Raw genomic sequence first — 15079 nt, 5'->3', positions numbered from 1 at the left:
AACCAGAAACCCTAATCTACAACTAGAGAACCCGATCGCAGCCACCTTCCCACGAAGTTGCGGATACTCGCCGGACCAGGACCATCGACGAGCCAGGAAGACGGGAGTCAAACAGAGAAGGTGACACATGACCATCACCATCCCGCCACCGTAGAGTTGTGAGGAGAAGGAAGAAAAAACCGATCTAGCAATCCAGAAGCTATAGTTCAGTCTGATAGAGATAGAGCAGTAGGGAGTAGATCTGAAAAGCCATCGACGGTGGCTTAGCCTTGCCTTTCCGGCGGTAGACCTTCCCCGTCAAACCACCAGCCGTGACAAAACCTCCTGCGTCTCTAGCCGTTGAGATCTAACCGCCGTATCTTTCTCATTCCTCCCCGAGAACTTCCTTCTTGTAACCGCGTAGCCAAGCCGTCGGTAGAGCTCTTACCGAAAGCGTCCTGCGGAAGCTTTTTCTCGCCACAAACTCCCTTGATTTCGATCTGGTGACCTCGCCAGTAGGTGCAATAGACTGCAGATGAAGCGCCATGGACCAGTAGTTCCTCTTCAACGCCGGAATCGCCGGAGGAACCCTTCACTCGGTATACGGAATCGTGATCAGAAGAAAAGAAAAGAGGAAAGAGGAGAGAGGAGAGAGCCGCGAGTAGATCTCACGCACTCACCTTTTTTTTTTATCAGACAAAGTTAGATAATTTTTGTGTTTATTTAGCTAATTATTTGTATCAATTCTTCTTAAGTACGTTCAATATATTATTCACATTAACGAGCATTCAAAGAAAAAAAAAAGAAAAAATCATCTTTCTAGTATTCTCAATTCTTCTAATTATTACTTTTTTTTCTTCACAATTTTTCGAAAACTCACCAATCAAACCCAATATACTTTGAATAATTAAGACAAAATACTTTAATTCAACTACCAAGCAATAGTCAGAAGCAGTAAAAATGTCATTAGAATCCAAACAGTTTCCACTATGAGATATATATAGTACCCCATTCACCCAAGAAAAATAAAACATTACTTATTTAACAACTCTGTCCATAGGTTTTAACCACTTCTTTCGTTATTATAATATTCACTTTGGGACCTTCCAAATAATAATAAATTACCTCAATCACGTAAATATAGCACTGCTAGATCTTGATCATACAACTAATTAAGATCTGTGGGACACAGTTTTGGAATAACATTCTCAGCTTTGTCATAAAAGTGAATTCCACTATCAGAATATATTGTTTCATTGTCATCATCGCATGTGTTTTACAACCAGAAAAAATAACAAATTAAACCCACAAGATGGTGGTGATTGGTGAAATAGGTTTCGTGAACCAGATTAAAAGACTGCTGAGTAAACTCATAAAAATAACGCAGACAACAAATTTCATTGCATAATCTTTCCATATATATAGTGAGAGAGGGAGGACGTAATCAAACAACAAATTTTCTTGAGCCTTTATAGAGTGGATAATCAAGAACCTTGGGTCGATTCCATTTAGTATCAATCGAAGTATCACATTCGTACTGCGATTATATAGAAGAACAAATGTCCCATTCATATATAAACCATCTTTAATATATCGCCGACCTATTAAGTTATTATTTACCGGAGTCATAATCAGTTGAAACTATCACATTCATATTGGGATTATACAAAAAAAACAAGTATCGCATTCATAGAACCATCGTCCATAGCGTGTGAATTAGACCTCGTGTTGTTATCCTTCTTTTTTTGGTTTGACCAAGAATAAATATTCATTTCCACTTTCCAGTGACCATTGCATTTCAAAATTGAACCAATCAAAATTCTATATAATAAGATAAAAAACCAAGGCGGCTTTGTTTCTCCGTGTAATGCGCCGTAGATATATAAATAATTTCTAACAATCAAAAGGAGATGAAAAAGACTTTATTTTTACATAGAAGAGGTCAACTGAATGGTTCTTGACTCATGAGATTGGAAATATAGGGACCTTCTTATGTGGTTAGGTCATGGCTGCATTGTCACATAAACTAACAATCATTTTTAATGACAAAAAAGCTTTATTAAAAAACATACAAGGTGTCATAATCAGAGCAACCCATTATTATGTTCCAAAATAATTCAAAGTTCAAACAATGTGAGCCTAAAAGAACTCAACCTTCGTGTATATATAAACCCTTCTTCTTCCACACGTACATGAGTCTCTTCAAATAAACTACATTACATTTCATCTCTCTAATAGAATAAAAAAATGACGAAAACATCGATCATTGTGGCAATATGTCTAATGCTTGCTCTCAACATTGCTGCCGAAACTAAGGTACCCCATATATGTTTTTCTGCTCCCAGATCTACTCAATTTTTTTTTCCCTTTTGGTCTACTTAATTATACGAGTTTTAGTTCTTGCAAGAAGCTAAGATTAGTATGCTTTCTTTGATGATTCAATAGGTTCACATAGTGTATCTTGGTGAAAGGCAGCACGATCATCCTGACTCAGTCACCGAGTCTCATCATCAGATGCTTTGGTCAATCCTCGGAAGGTAATAACTACTTAAAAAACCTGTATTATCAACTTTGACCAAACCATATCCACACTGGTTGTTATACTCATTTTTGTTAATGCCACATCACATATCACAGCAAAGAAGCTGCACATGATTCAATGGTGTATAGTTATCGCCATGGTTTTTCCGCTTTCGCAGCCAAACTAACCGATTCCCAAGTGATTCAACTCTCAGGTACTTATAATCACACAAAGATTGATATTTTGATTAGGAGTTCTTGTTTTATTTTTACCTTTTTAGCCATGGCTAAATGCACATCTTTATATTTTGTGATATAAACAGAGTTACCTGAAGTTATTCATGTCATACGCGAAAGATTCTACGAACTGCAAACAACTAGGACTTGGGATTACTTGAAACATACTTCAAGACATCCAAAGAATCTTCTAAACCAAACTAACATGGGAGACAAAGTCATCATCGGCGTCGTTGACTCCGGTATAAACTCAACTCTTGCCTCTTAAACCGAATTCTTATAAAGTTTCACATTTAATTAAACCGGGGTTGGTTTTATATTTATATCAGGGATATGGCCAGAGTCTGAATCATTTAGTGACAAAGGTCTTGGACCAATACCAAAACGTTGGAAAGGAAGTTGTGACTCAAAACAGAGCTTCAACGGCTCAACCGTTTGTAACAGAAAACTAATTGGCGCCAAATACTTCATCAGTGGCTTAATCAATGGCGCCGACGAAAGCAACTGGAACACTACAGAGAATCCAGAATACATATCTCCTAGAGACTTCAATGGTCACGGGACACACGTGGCTGCAACCGCTGCTGGCTCATTTGTGCCAGACGCGAGCTACTTAGCTCTCGGTAGAGGAACCGCTAGAGGTGGTGCTCCACGGGCACGCATAGCAATGTACAAGGCTTGTTGGCACTTAGCCTCTATAGGAACAGCGACTTGTTCAGCTGCAGATATGTTGAAAGCAATAGACGAAGCGATTCACGACGGTGTAGACGTTTTGTCAATCTCGACGTCGTTCCCAATTCCTCTGTTTCCGGAAGTGGACGCTCAGGGCGCTATGGCGGTTGGAGCGTTTCATGCGGTTGCCAAGGGAATCCCCGTTGTATGTTCAGGTGGTAACGCCGGTCCTGCTTCTCAAACCGTTACCAACACGGCTCCTTGGATCATTACCGTCGCTGCAACCACTCAAGATCGGTCTTTTCCCACACTAATCACACTTGGCAACAACATTACGATTGTGGTAAGTTCAAAAAAAAACAAAACATAGGAAAAAAAATCACTTCTTGCACAAAACTCTGTTTTTAACAATTCAAATTTTAGGGTCAAGCATTGTATCAAGGTCCAGACATGGATTTCACCGGTTTAGTTTACCCTGAAGGTCCAGGAGCAAGCAACGAGACATTTTCAGGGTAATTTTCAAACTCTCTAATCTTTTTTTTTTTTTCTAGTCTGTCATCTCAATCATTTTCTCTTACTAAGACCAAACCTTTTAAAAAAAACTTGCAGAGTCTGTGAAGATCTTGCTAAAAACCCAGCTCGTATAATAAAAGAAAAGATTGTCTTGTGTTTCACGAAATCGACAGATTATGGTACCCTGATCCAGGCTGCATCAGATGTATTCAACCTTGATGGCTACGGCGTTATAGTTGCAAGAAATCCAGGCTATCAGCTTAATCCATGCGACGGTTTCCCCTGTCTCGCTGTTGATTACGAACTAGGAACTGATATACTCTTCTACATACGTTCCACTAGGTATATATATATTACAGACCCTTACATATTTACATCTACTTGTAACCAATACCTAGATATTGACTATGTATATCAAATGGTTGGTTGTTTTAGATCACCAGTCGCTAAGATTCAACCTACAAGAACATTGGTTGGACTCCCCGTTGCTACAAAGGTCGCGACTTTCTCATCGAGAGGACCTAGTTCGATCTCTCCTGCAATTCTCAAGGTATGATCCAAGATTAGCAACTAAATTCTCTGTTTTTTATAAGTCTTAAAACTTTAAACCCTAAAATTTACAAGTTTCATGTAGTTACTTTGGACTGAAGTTTCATCTAGTTTCTTTTGTTTTTTTTTTATACAGCCTGATATTGCAGCACCTGGAGTGAATATACTCGCAGCTACTTCTCCAAACGATACATTCTACGACAGAGGATTTTCAATGAAATCAGGAACATCAATGTCGACTCCTGTTGTTGCAGGAATTGTAGCACTCCTCAAGTCTTTGCACCCTCATTGGTCTCCAGCTGCCATCAGATCCGCTATTGTTACTACAGCTTGGAGAACAGATCCATCAGGTGAACCCATTTTCGCAGACGGGTCAAACCGTAAATTAGCTGATCCATTTGACTATGGAGGAGGCGTTGTGAACTCAGAGAAAGCCGCAAAACCTGGTCTTGTTTACGATATGGGAGTTAACGACTATGTTCTCTACTTGTGCTCTGTTGGTTACACGGATTCATCCATTACTAGACTCGTCCGCAAGAAGACGGTTTGTGGAAACCCCAAACCTTCTGTTCTTGATCTTAACTTGCCTTCAATCACTATCCCAAACCTTGCAAAAGAAGTTACTATCACTAGAACCGTTACCAATGTTGGACCAGTAGGATCGGTTTATAAGGCTGTGATTGAGGCTCCAATGGGTGTTAACGTGAACGTGACACCAAGCGCATTAGTGTTCAATGCTAAGACCAGGAAGCTCTCGTTCAAGGTCCGCGTGGTAACGAACCATAGAGTAAACACTGGATACTATTTTGGGAGCTTGACTTGGACTGATTCTGTTCATAATGTGGTTATTCCTTTGTCTGTGAGAACTCAGATCTTGCAGCGTTATTACGACGAGAACTGATTAGATCTTTGTGTGATTATAAGAACTTCAGATTCTGCATTTTTTAACTTGTTTTTATTTCTTATTTAGTGTATCATTGTGTTCATGATTGATTAATAAAACGATATATTCTTACCATTTCTACTAAAAGCTTCTTCTAAGATTCTTGCGGAAGAAGATAGGGCCATAGAGGAAATATAATGTCCTCAGATAAATTTTGATTAGTAACTCTTTATTCGTACAAACACATAAAATTCTAAGAATCATCAATTCTCATCATAGTAGTTTTGCAGGATCTGAGTTCTGACAGATACAGGGATTACCACATTATGTACAGAGTCAGTCCAAGTCAAACTACCAAAGTAATACCCAGTGTTGATTTTGTGTGTGGTCGAGACTCTAACCGTGAAGGAGACACTTTTAAATTTGGAGTTAAACACTAGTGTCTCCGGCGTCACAACTACTATCACCCCAAGCGGAGGCTCGACCACGACTTTATAGACCGAGTCGACTGGTCCAACATTAGTGACGGTTCTAGTGAGAGTGACTTCGTCTTTGAGATTTGGGATGGTGATTGAAGGTAAGTTGACATCAAGAACAGAAGGTTTGGGGTTTGAACAGACTGTTACTTCACCAACAAGCTGAGAGATAGATGAGTCGTTGTAACCGTCTGAGCACAAGTAGAGTTTGTAGTCTTCTGAACCCATGTCATATATGAGACCAGGTGTTACAGATTCAGTGAAAACTAAACAAATGTCATAGCAAGAAGTCAAGTTCTCGTTACTTACCCGCTGCTGTTCCCTGCATCCGCTGGATAAACCAAACTAGTTACGCCAAGTTCCGGACCTGTGTAGGTTGCTTGACCCTGAAGTAAGATTGGAAATACACATAATCAGAGAGTTCCAAGGGGGAATAGGTGATAACAACGGAAACAAAAATGTTTGTAGAACATTTGACTCTGCTTTACCAATATCACTTTATTGTTCCCAAGTGTAATAGGTGTGGGAAAGGACCGATCTAGAGTGGTTGCAGCCACTGTTAAGATCCAAGGAGCTATGTTTACCACGGTCTGAGCTTCTGGACCATTGTTACCACCTGCACAAACAACTACAATGCCTTTTGCAACAGCATGAAATAATCCAGTAGCAAACTCATTAAGCATGTCAGTTTCAGGAAGTAGAGGGACTTGACCAACAAGAGAGATTGACAAAACATCAACACTGTCATGCATAGCTTCGTCAATTGCTTTCATGATGTCAGAATTTAAACAAGTCACTCTATCTACCTCTTCCAGATACCAACAAGCCTTGTACATTGCTACGCGAGCGCGTGGTGCACCACCTGACCTTTGTAACTTACGTTGGGAACAAATGAGCCACCCGCAATGGAGGCAACGTGCGTTCTATGACCGTCAAAGTCTCTAGCAGAAATGTAATCAGGGGATTTTGCAGAATTGAACCCTTTGTTTTGAGCAAGAAACCCTTTCATAAAGTACTTGGCTCCTATGAGCTTTCTGTTGCAATTTGTTGATCTGAAGTTTTCTCCTAATTCACATCCTCCTTTCCATTTCCTTGGTATTGGTCCAACCCCATTGTCATTAAATGATTCAGACTCTGGCCACACCCCTACAAACCACACAAAACCAACAAGTCAATGAGTTGCTTTAAATAAAGAAATCAAAAGAAACATAAACAACAATAAAATCTACAATGTGACTAAATCTATTTATACCTGTGTCAATAACACCAATGATAACCTGGTCACCCATGTTTGTATCATTTAAGAGATTCTTTGGATTGGCAGCAGAAAGGCCTAAGTAGTCCCATGTTCGTGTTGTCGCGAGTTTATAAAAAACATCCAGTATGACATGAACAACTTCAGGCAAATCTGTTTTCCAGAATAATGTGCATCAGCAATGAAGACATTTAGTCTTAGTTTTGTTTGAATGCTAAGAAGCAAATAAAGGTGTGTGACTTAAGACAACTGCGAGTACTACCAGCGATTTTTTTGGCTTGTGACTTGGTGAGTTTAGCAGCAAAGCCTGAAAAGCCATGTCGGTAACTATACACCATTGAGTCATGTGCATCTTTTTTACTGTGACACAAAATAAAAGTCTTGGTCAAAAAAAGCTTGAGACATAATGCGACCCACAAGAATTTAAGAATTGATCATTCATCACTCTGTACCTTCCAAGAAGTGACGACAACATCTGGTGATGAGATTTTGTGACAAACTCAGGATCATGGTGCTGCTTCTCACCAAGATACACTATATGAACCTATTTTATTATGATCACAACACAACCAAAATCTTGGTCATAACCTGTTACACTAGTTTCTCTTTTTTTTTTTGCTATTTGGTAAAAAAAAAAGAAAAAATCAAACTTACCTTGCTCTCAGCACCAGCTAGTGCGGCATTCAGAACTATTATCAGACTTAGCACCAAGAGAATGAATGGTACGTAGTTACTCATTCCAGTAAACAGTAGAGTTTTATTTTTCTCAATCTACTTAGAAAAATTTGAGGAAGCACCAGCATTTTATATAGAAACATGCTTTAGTTTTTTGTGCGTTTAAAATTACAACTTGTCGAGATTAAGAAGAAAATTCAAGAAAGTGGAAATGTCTTGGTCAATCTATTTTTTTTTTGTTTGTGTGGCCAAGAATGTTCTGTTTTCTTTGTGTGGCCAAGATAACATTGTATGATATCAGAGAGATGAACAGACCTTAAAAAGAGATTATTTTAGAGAGATGAACGACACATAAAGCATGTGCGTGAGTACTTTCATTATTCAGGAAAAATGTTAAATGAAAGCAAAAGACAAATCCACTGTCTCGCGTCTTCTTCTTAAATTTATTAACACATGCACAAGAAAGAAGATGATTGCTTAAAACAATGTATTCACGTTAATAAGAATCATTTTAGTTCTCATCGTAATAGTTTTGCAGAAGCTGCGTTCTCACAGACACGGGAATAGTTACATTATGAATAGAATCTGTCCACATCAAGCTTCCAAAGAAGAATCCAGTGTTGATTTTGTGTGTGGTCGAGACACGAACTGTGAAGGGGACACTATTTGTTTTGGAGTTAAACACTAGTGTCTCTGGTGTCACAGCCACCCGAATCCCAAGCGGAGGCTCTACCACGACTTTGTAGACCGAGTCCGCTAGTCCAACGTTAGTGACGGTTCTGGTGAGAGTGACCTCGTCTTTAAGGTTTGGGATGGTGATTGAAGGCAAGTTGACATCAAGAACGGAAGGTTTAAGGTTTGAGCAGACTGTTACTTTACCAACAAGCTGAGATATAGCTGAGTCGTTGTAACCAGCAGAACATAAGTAGAGAATGTAGTCTTGTGTTCCCATGTCATAGATGAGACCAGGGTCTGAAGCTTTCTCAGGGTTCACAATTCCTCCACCGTAATCAAATGGATCAGCAACTTTTCGAGATGATCCTTCTGCAAAAATTTGCTCTCCAAATGGATCTGTTCTCCAAGCTGCAAAAGTAATGACCACAAATATTGAGATCAGAGTGTAAAAAAATTTCAAGGGTTTTGCGTAAGTAATTGAAGTAAAATACGAAACCTGTAGTGACAATAGCTGATCTAAAGGCAGCAGGAGACCAATTAGGATGCAAAGCTTTAAGAAGTGCAACAACTCCTGCAATAACTGGAGCAGCCATTGATGTTCCCGCAAGAATATCAAATCCACCAACACTAGAATTGGAGTCAGGTGATGTAGCAGCTAATATGCTCACTCCTGGTGCCCCTATGTCTGGCTAAATTGCGAAAAAAGTAGATTTTGTTGTGACTCAAAACATCATAGGAAGAAAAAAATCAAAGAATAAGGTTCAAAACATACTTTGAGGATCGCTGGGGAGATCGAGTTAGGTCCTCTTGATGAGAATGTAGCCACCTTTGTCCCCACAGGTTGTCCAACGTGTGTTCTAGAAAGTTGTATCTTCACAACAGGTGATCTGCAGAGTTGTGTACTTTTCTTATTACAATTCTATGTATCTTGGAGGGAGTGCAACAACTGAGATCGTATTACTTAATCCATACCTAGTGGAGCGTATGTAGAGAAGTACATCTGTCCCTAGCTCGTAATCAATGGCTACACATGGGAAATCATCTCTACATGGAGTAAGATTGTAACCTGGATTTCTTGCGACGATCACGCCAAGACCACCGGCTGCTTTTACATAAGAGGCAGCTCTCGATACAGCACTAAAGAGTGTATTTGTTGTGAAACACAACACAACTTTCCCTGCCATCGTACGGTTTGGGTTGAGATCAAGGCGCTCACAGACACTGCAAAAATGTTACGTACATATTTAGAAAAATATAGAACATTTGCACGTAAGTCTTAACAAGAAGCAAGTAATTTGATGATACCCGCTAAAGGTCTCATTGGTGTTCCCTGCAATCTCTGGGTAAACCAAACTGGTGAAGCCGAGTTCTTGACCTGTGTACAGTGCTTGACTCTGTATTAACAGTTGGAAAACTCATACTCAGACAGTTTCAAGATTTGGATTGTGTTTAGGAAAAAAAAAACATCTACTCTGCTTTACCAGTATCACTTTGCGGTTCCCTAGGGTAATAGGTGTGGGAAAGGACCGATCCAGAGTAGTTGCAGCCACGGTTAAGATCCATGGAGCCGTGTTTAACACGGTCTGAGCCGCTGGGCCAGAGTTCCCACCTGCACAAACAACTATGATGCCTTTTGCTACTGCATGGAACGCTCCAGTAGCAATCCTATCACGCAAGTCTGTTTCAGGATACAGAGGAATTTGAGCGCCGAGAGAGAGTGATAAAACATTAACACCATCGTGCATAGCTTCATCCATTGCTTTCAAGATGTCTGAAGATGAACAAGCCACTGCACCTAGTTGATCCACATACCAACAAGCCTTGTATATTGCTACGCGAGCACGCGGTGCGCCACCTCTCAAGTTTCCACCAGAAAGTCCTTTGTAGCTTATGTTAGGAACAAATGAACCACCTGCAATAGATGAGGTGTGTGTGCCATGTCCAATAAAGTCTCTAGCGGAAATGTAGTCACGTGATTCTGTGGAGTTGAATCCTTTGTTTTCAGCTAGAAACCCGTTGATAAAGTACTTGGCTCCTATGAGCTTTCTGTTGCAGTTTGTTGATATGAACTTTTCTCCTGGTTCACACCCTCCTTTCCAATGGCTCGGTATTGGTCCAACACCATTGTCGTTAAACGATTCAGACTCTGGCCACACTCCTATAACCACATAAAACGGCATGTCTTTAGTGCTCTACAAGGTATGATCTGAAACATGAATTAAGACCAAGCTAGAATCTCTAACCTGTGTCAATAAAGCCTATGATAACTTGGTCACCCATGTTTGTATCATTTAGGAGGTTAATAGGATTAGCAGCAGAAAGACCTAAGTAGTCCCAAGTCCGAGTTGTCGCAAGTTCATAGAAACTATCAGCCATGACATGAACAACTTCAGGAGAATCTGTTTCCAAGATTGCATCAGCGATGAAACTATTAAACTCAAAGTTTTAGATCATATCATAAAAATTGCTATAAGAAGCCTAAGGGCATGGTGAAACTGAAGGCAAACAACAAAGGCTATGTATGAGAGTACCAGCAAGTTTCTTGGCTTGTGAGTCGGTAAGCTTGGCAGCAAAGCCTGAAAAGCCATGTCGGTAACTGTACACCATCGAATCATGTGCATCCGCTTTACTGTGACACAAGATAAAAACCTTTCGGTAACAGCCTGAGACATATAATGGAGTTAAATTACTAATCAAGTAGGTAGCTAGCTTTGTACCTTCCAAGAAGTGACAACAACATCTGGTGATGAGATTCTGTGACAAACTCAGGATCATCATGTTGCTTTTCACCAAGATACACTACATGAACCTATTTTGATTATCATCACAACACAAAAATTGGTCATAACCCCATTAACAAGATAGTTCTTATTTTTTTTATATATTTTTTTGCTGTCTGATAAAAGAAGAAGATCATTTTTTTTTACCTTGCTTTCATCACTACTAGCTCGAACAAGATTCAAAACTATAATCAAAATTAGCACCAAGACAAGTAATGAGCTGTAATTCCTCATTCCCAAAAAGAAATAAAAAAGTAGTGTTTTCAATTTTTGCAATTAACTTGATAGACTTTTTTTATTGAGTAAGCAGCATCCATCAATTAAATTTATAGTAGAAAACATTATTGCTTTAGTTTTCTTGCAGAACAAATTAAAACTATAGTTAAGACTGGAGACCAAAATGAACACGTCTTCTTCAAACTTATTTAATTTATGTCTTTGCGTGGCTAATAATAATGCTCCCAATTCATGGAATTTTCAACGAAACTGAAATAGGAAATGAAAACACGAACCTTAACAAAAAAAAAGTATTGATTTCAAAGTATCTGCAGTGTTCTACTTAGTATGTTCCATACCAATCTTCTTATACATAAATTGACGTCGCCAAGACATTACAACGGCCGACGGCTGTCTTGACGGAGACTCGGTTTTGTACCTATCGGAGAAGATGATTCGAAGCGGGCAAGAGTATTTTTATTGGGATTATTTTTAAAATTTAAGGCCCATTTAAATTTCTATCGACCCACTATTACTCAATTACTCATTGACTTGTAGTATTATTAATCTATACTAATAAAAAGTACGAGGTATAAGCTGTTTAAGGCATCCACCTAAGCTTTAAAACCACCAATAGTAATTAGACACCTTACTAATTAACATTTTTTAAAAATTTTCAAGATTTTATTTATTAAAAATTATTTTAAACAACTTATCAGCATCTAACATGTCATTCATTAACATTTTTAAATTTTCCAGAATTTTTAGAAAATGAAAAAATTTTAATTTATGGAAATAAAAGAACTATATACATTATTCCACATCGGCTAGAAATTTTTTAGACAATGGTTCAGAACCAGTATAAATAAGATTAATATGCTTTCAACAATGAATGAGCAGGAAAACTTGATTTATCAAGCGTCCAAGTTTAAAAGTTTTGTTCGGTTTGATCTGGTTTTTTATTTGATCAAATTAAAACTTTAAAAAGTTTCAAAAAAATATATTATAATTTTTAAAATTTTTAAAAGTTTAAATATATAAATATTGCAACTTTTAAATGTTCTTAGCTTTTAAAAAGTTTTTAAATATTATAATTTTTAAATTTTAAAAGTTTAAAATATTATAAATATTGAAACTTTTTAAAAGGTTCAAATTTTATATTTCAAAACATTTTTAAAGTTAAAAATATTATAAATATTCATGTAATACAAAAATTATTGTTTAAACATTATTCGGTTTGATCTGGTTTTTTATTTTATCAAATTAAAACTTTAAAAAGTTTCAAAAAACTATTATAATTTTTAAATTTTTAAAAAGTTTAAATATTATAAATATTGAAACTTTTAAAAGTTCTTAGCTTTTAAAAAGTTTTTAATATTATAATTTTTAAATTTTAAAAGTTTAAAATATTATAAATATTGAAACTTTTAAAAGGTTCAAATTTTATATTTCGAAACCTTTTAAAAATTTAAAATACTATAAATATTGATGTAAAACATAAATGATCCTATTTATCTACGTTTGTGCTTTTTATTTCTTATGAGCTATAAAACATATTTTTGTGTATGATTTTATAGATGAGTTGATATTCTTTCATTAATTTTTTTTTTTGGGTATAAGGAAGAAGGATTGACATCGCTAGACATTGATTTAATGTTTGAGTCAGTTTTGGAGTTTAAAGAAGAAAGATGGACGACAAATACACATGTTTTATTAGCTATACATAGGCATGACCAGGGTTATGGTTGTCACGGTTATGGTTTATTAACCATTGGTTATAGTTAGAAATTTTGTTTAACCTTAACTATAACCGTTTAATAAACGGTTAAACGGTTACGTTTAAATACGGTTCCGGTTCAAGCAATTACGGTTATATACGGTTACAGTTATTTGAGAATATGATACAGTTGATATTATTTGATGATATAATATAACTGATATTATTTATTTATAATTAATATGTTCTTATAGTGTACTCATATTTCTATATATCATATGATTCATATTAAATAAATTATTATTAGTATATTTTATTATGTTTTAAAAATATTATAAACCAAATAAGGATTTTTGTTGGAGAAGATTCTAAACGTGTGGATCTAAAACCAAATAAGCATATGGATAAAATTATCAATAATTAGATGCATGTGTTGACTATGCTGCTCTTCATGAATTTCACAAATTTTATGAGAAAAGAAATAATTTTGTTTTTGGAGTTTGATGGGTTAACAAGTTGTGTGGTAGTCTTAAAAAAAGTTTTTCAGTGGAAGAATGTGAATAGTTGACGAAGAAGAAGAAGAAAAAGAGTATAACGAATAACCAGACGGTAAAAGTAACAATGAAAATTACCACAAATTTTGACAATGAAAATGATAATACTAATTTAATATTTTCTATAAGATAATATTTTATTACCGTCATCAATCATATATAATTTTCATCACAATATATCGAATAAACCCATGCATAGCGTGGGTTCAAAACCTAGTTTGATTTAATGAAGAATATATAACTTTTTATAGTTTACAGTTTAAGATTAAACAAAAAAAATATCTTGAATATTATATGAAAAAAAAAACGTTTCTCATTTTATAAAAAAGAAAAATATGTTGGAAAATACTTATTGACAATGCATAAAGGTTAAAAACTTACAAAAACCAACGGATTAGAATATTCTGTGATATTTTTAGTTGGTTTTGCGGATAAAATTAAAATTTCAAGAAACTTTTCTTTAAAAAGAAAAATATTTTTTATGTAGACGTTAGAGATAAAAATTAAACAAAAGAATTACCTAAAAACTAGTTGAATAAATTAATTATTTTGTTTGATTTTTATCTCTAACGTCTACATAAAAAATATTAAAGACTAACTTCTAGACAATATTCAACAAGGTTTTTAGCTAAAATCCACTTTTGGAAAAGGCGATGTTAAAAGCGAACTGCTGGTTCTTTGCGGATCGAAGTTCCGGTCAACACCCTGATTCAGCTATGGCTGAAGCAAGTCTTAATCGTCCCCCTCCCTTTCTCCCTGACCCTCCCAATCTAAACCCTTCTGTCTCCCTCTCTGATTTCCCTCCCCTTTCACCCATCTCTCCCTCCCTCTCCCCCCTCCCAACACTCTCCTCAAACTGCTTACATTGAGCCTGAGAGAGTGATTCTAGCCCTCCCTGTGCAACATAAGTCAACTCATGTGGTAGTAAGGCTCAAGCTATTCTTAACACTTACCATCAAACCCTAAAACTAAACCCTAGATCTGATTTTTCTGCTACAGTGGCCACATCGAAAGTTGTATCTCAAACTGACGGTTTTTTCACTACAACACCGCCAAAAGTTGCTCGTCGAGTGCTTAGTCTACACTCAGAATTAAGAACTCAACAAGTTAATTCAAAAACTGGCCACACGCCTGGAGCCCCTACAGTGCTGGTCTCGGGAGATGATCCCCCTAGAAACAATAACTTCTTCTTCACAGACTGCTTCCCCTGTCGTCCCAAATGCTCTTCCCCCTCTTCTTCCAACTCCATTGGTCACTCCTCCGGGCACAGACCGCAAACTGTACTTCCTCCTCGAGTTCGACAATCAGATTGTCCTCCTTTCCTACCGCGAGCAAACACTCCGGCTCCCACACTCCAGCAAAAACCCGCAACTCTGGC

At 37.0% G+C, this 15079-nt stretch overlaps 2 protein-coding genes and 1 pseudogene across 3 annotated transcripts; 1 reads left to right on the top strand and 2 right to left on the bottom strand.

The window, feature by feature from the left end:
• Window positions 1–2105: 2105 nt before the first annotated feature.
• Window positions 2106–5488, top strand: LOC104777315 (subtilisin-like protease SBT3.2). Its single transcript, XM_019243805.2, has 9 exons — window positions 2106–2295; window positions 2425–2516; window positions 2617–2714; window positions 2823–2978; window positions 3066–3751; window positions 3832–3920; window positions 4018–4263; window positions 4357–4471; window positions 4607–5488. Exons 1-9 carry the CDS (start codon window positions 2227–2229, stop codon window positions 5369–5371), a joined length of 2316 nt encoding a protein of 771 aa, XP_019099350.2. The 5' UTR covers window positions 2106–2226; the 3' UTR covers window positions 5372–5488.
• A 43-nt stretch (window positions 5489–5531) lies between these two features.
• Window positions 5532–7933, bottom strand: LOC109132274 (subtilisin-like protease SBT3.3; annotated as a pseudogene). The gene is made up of 7 exons (XR_015593025.1): window positions 7739–7933; window positions 7537–7628; window positions 7347–7444; window positions 7082–7237; window positions 6318–6975; window positions 6139–6215; window positions 5532–6047 (listed from the first exon to the last, which is right to left on the bottom strand). The product of XR_015593025.1 is annotated as a subtilisin-like protease SBT3.3 (transcript).
• Window positions 7934–8089: 156 nt separating this feature from the next.
• LOC104777314 (subtilisin-like protease SBT3.5) lies at window positions 8090–11616 on the bottom strand. The gene is made up of 10 exons (XM_019243804.2): window positions 11362–11616; window positions 11152–11243; window positions 10966–11063; window positions 10678–10833; window positions 9916–10592; window positions 9740–9828; window positions 9407–9655; window positions 9207–9321; window positions 8931–9123; window positions 8090–8842 (listed from the first exon to the last, which is right to left on the bottom strand). Exons 1-10 carry the CDS (start codon window positions 11446–11448, stop codon window positions 8271–8273), a joined length of 2328 nt encoding a protein of 775 aa, XP_019099349.1. The 5' UTR covers window positions 11449–11616; the 3' UTR covers window positions 8090–8270.
• Between the last annotated feature and the right edge of the window lie 3463 nt (window positions 11617–15079).

The sequence above is a fragment of the Camelina sativa genome, chromosome 3 (assembly GCF_030686135.1).
Source record: "Camelina sativa cultivar CO46 ecotype springtype chromosome 3, ASM3068613v1".
NCBI classification, from domain to species: domain Eukaryota; kingdom Viridiplantae; phylum Streptophyta; class Magnoliopsida; order Brassicales; family Brassicaceae; genus Camelina; species Camelina sativa.
This window is presented reverse-complemented; position numbering and strand designations above follow the sequence as displayed.

Excerpts from the sequence above, each read along its gene's own strand:
- LOC104777315 (XM_019243805.2), top strand. The coding sequence starts at position 2,227 with ATGACGAAAACATCGATCATTGTGGCAATATGTCTAATGCTTGCTCTC. Across the intron at positions 3,752-3,831 it reads GCAACAACATTACGATTGTG|GGTCAAGCATTGTATCAAGG; the intron begins GTAAGTTCAAAA and ends TTCAAATTTTAG. Across the intron at positions 4,472-4,606 it reads TCTCTCCTGCAATTCTCAAG|CCTGATATTGCAGCACCTGG; the intron begins GTATGATCCAAG and ends TTTTTTATACAG.
- LOC104777314 (XM_019243804.2), bottom strand. The coding sequence starts at position 11,448 with ATGAGGAATTACAGCTCATTACTTGTCTTGGTGCTAATTTTGATTATA. Across the intron at positions 10,593-10,677 it reads CATAGGCTTTATTGACACAG|GAGTGTGGCCAGAGTCTGAA; the intron begins GTTAGAGATTCT and ends ATGTGGTTATAG. Across the intron at positions 9,829-9,915 it reads GGAACCGCAAAGTGATACTG|AGTCAAGCACTGTACACAGG; the intron begins GTAAAGCAGAGT and ends CTGTTAATACAG.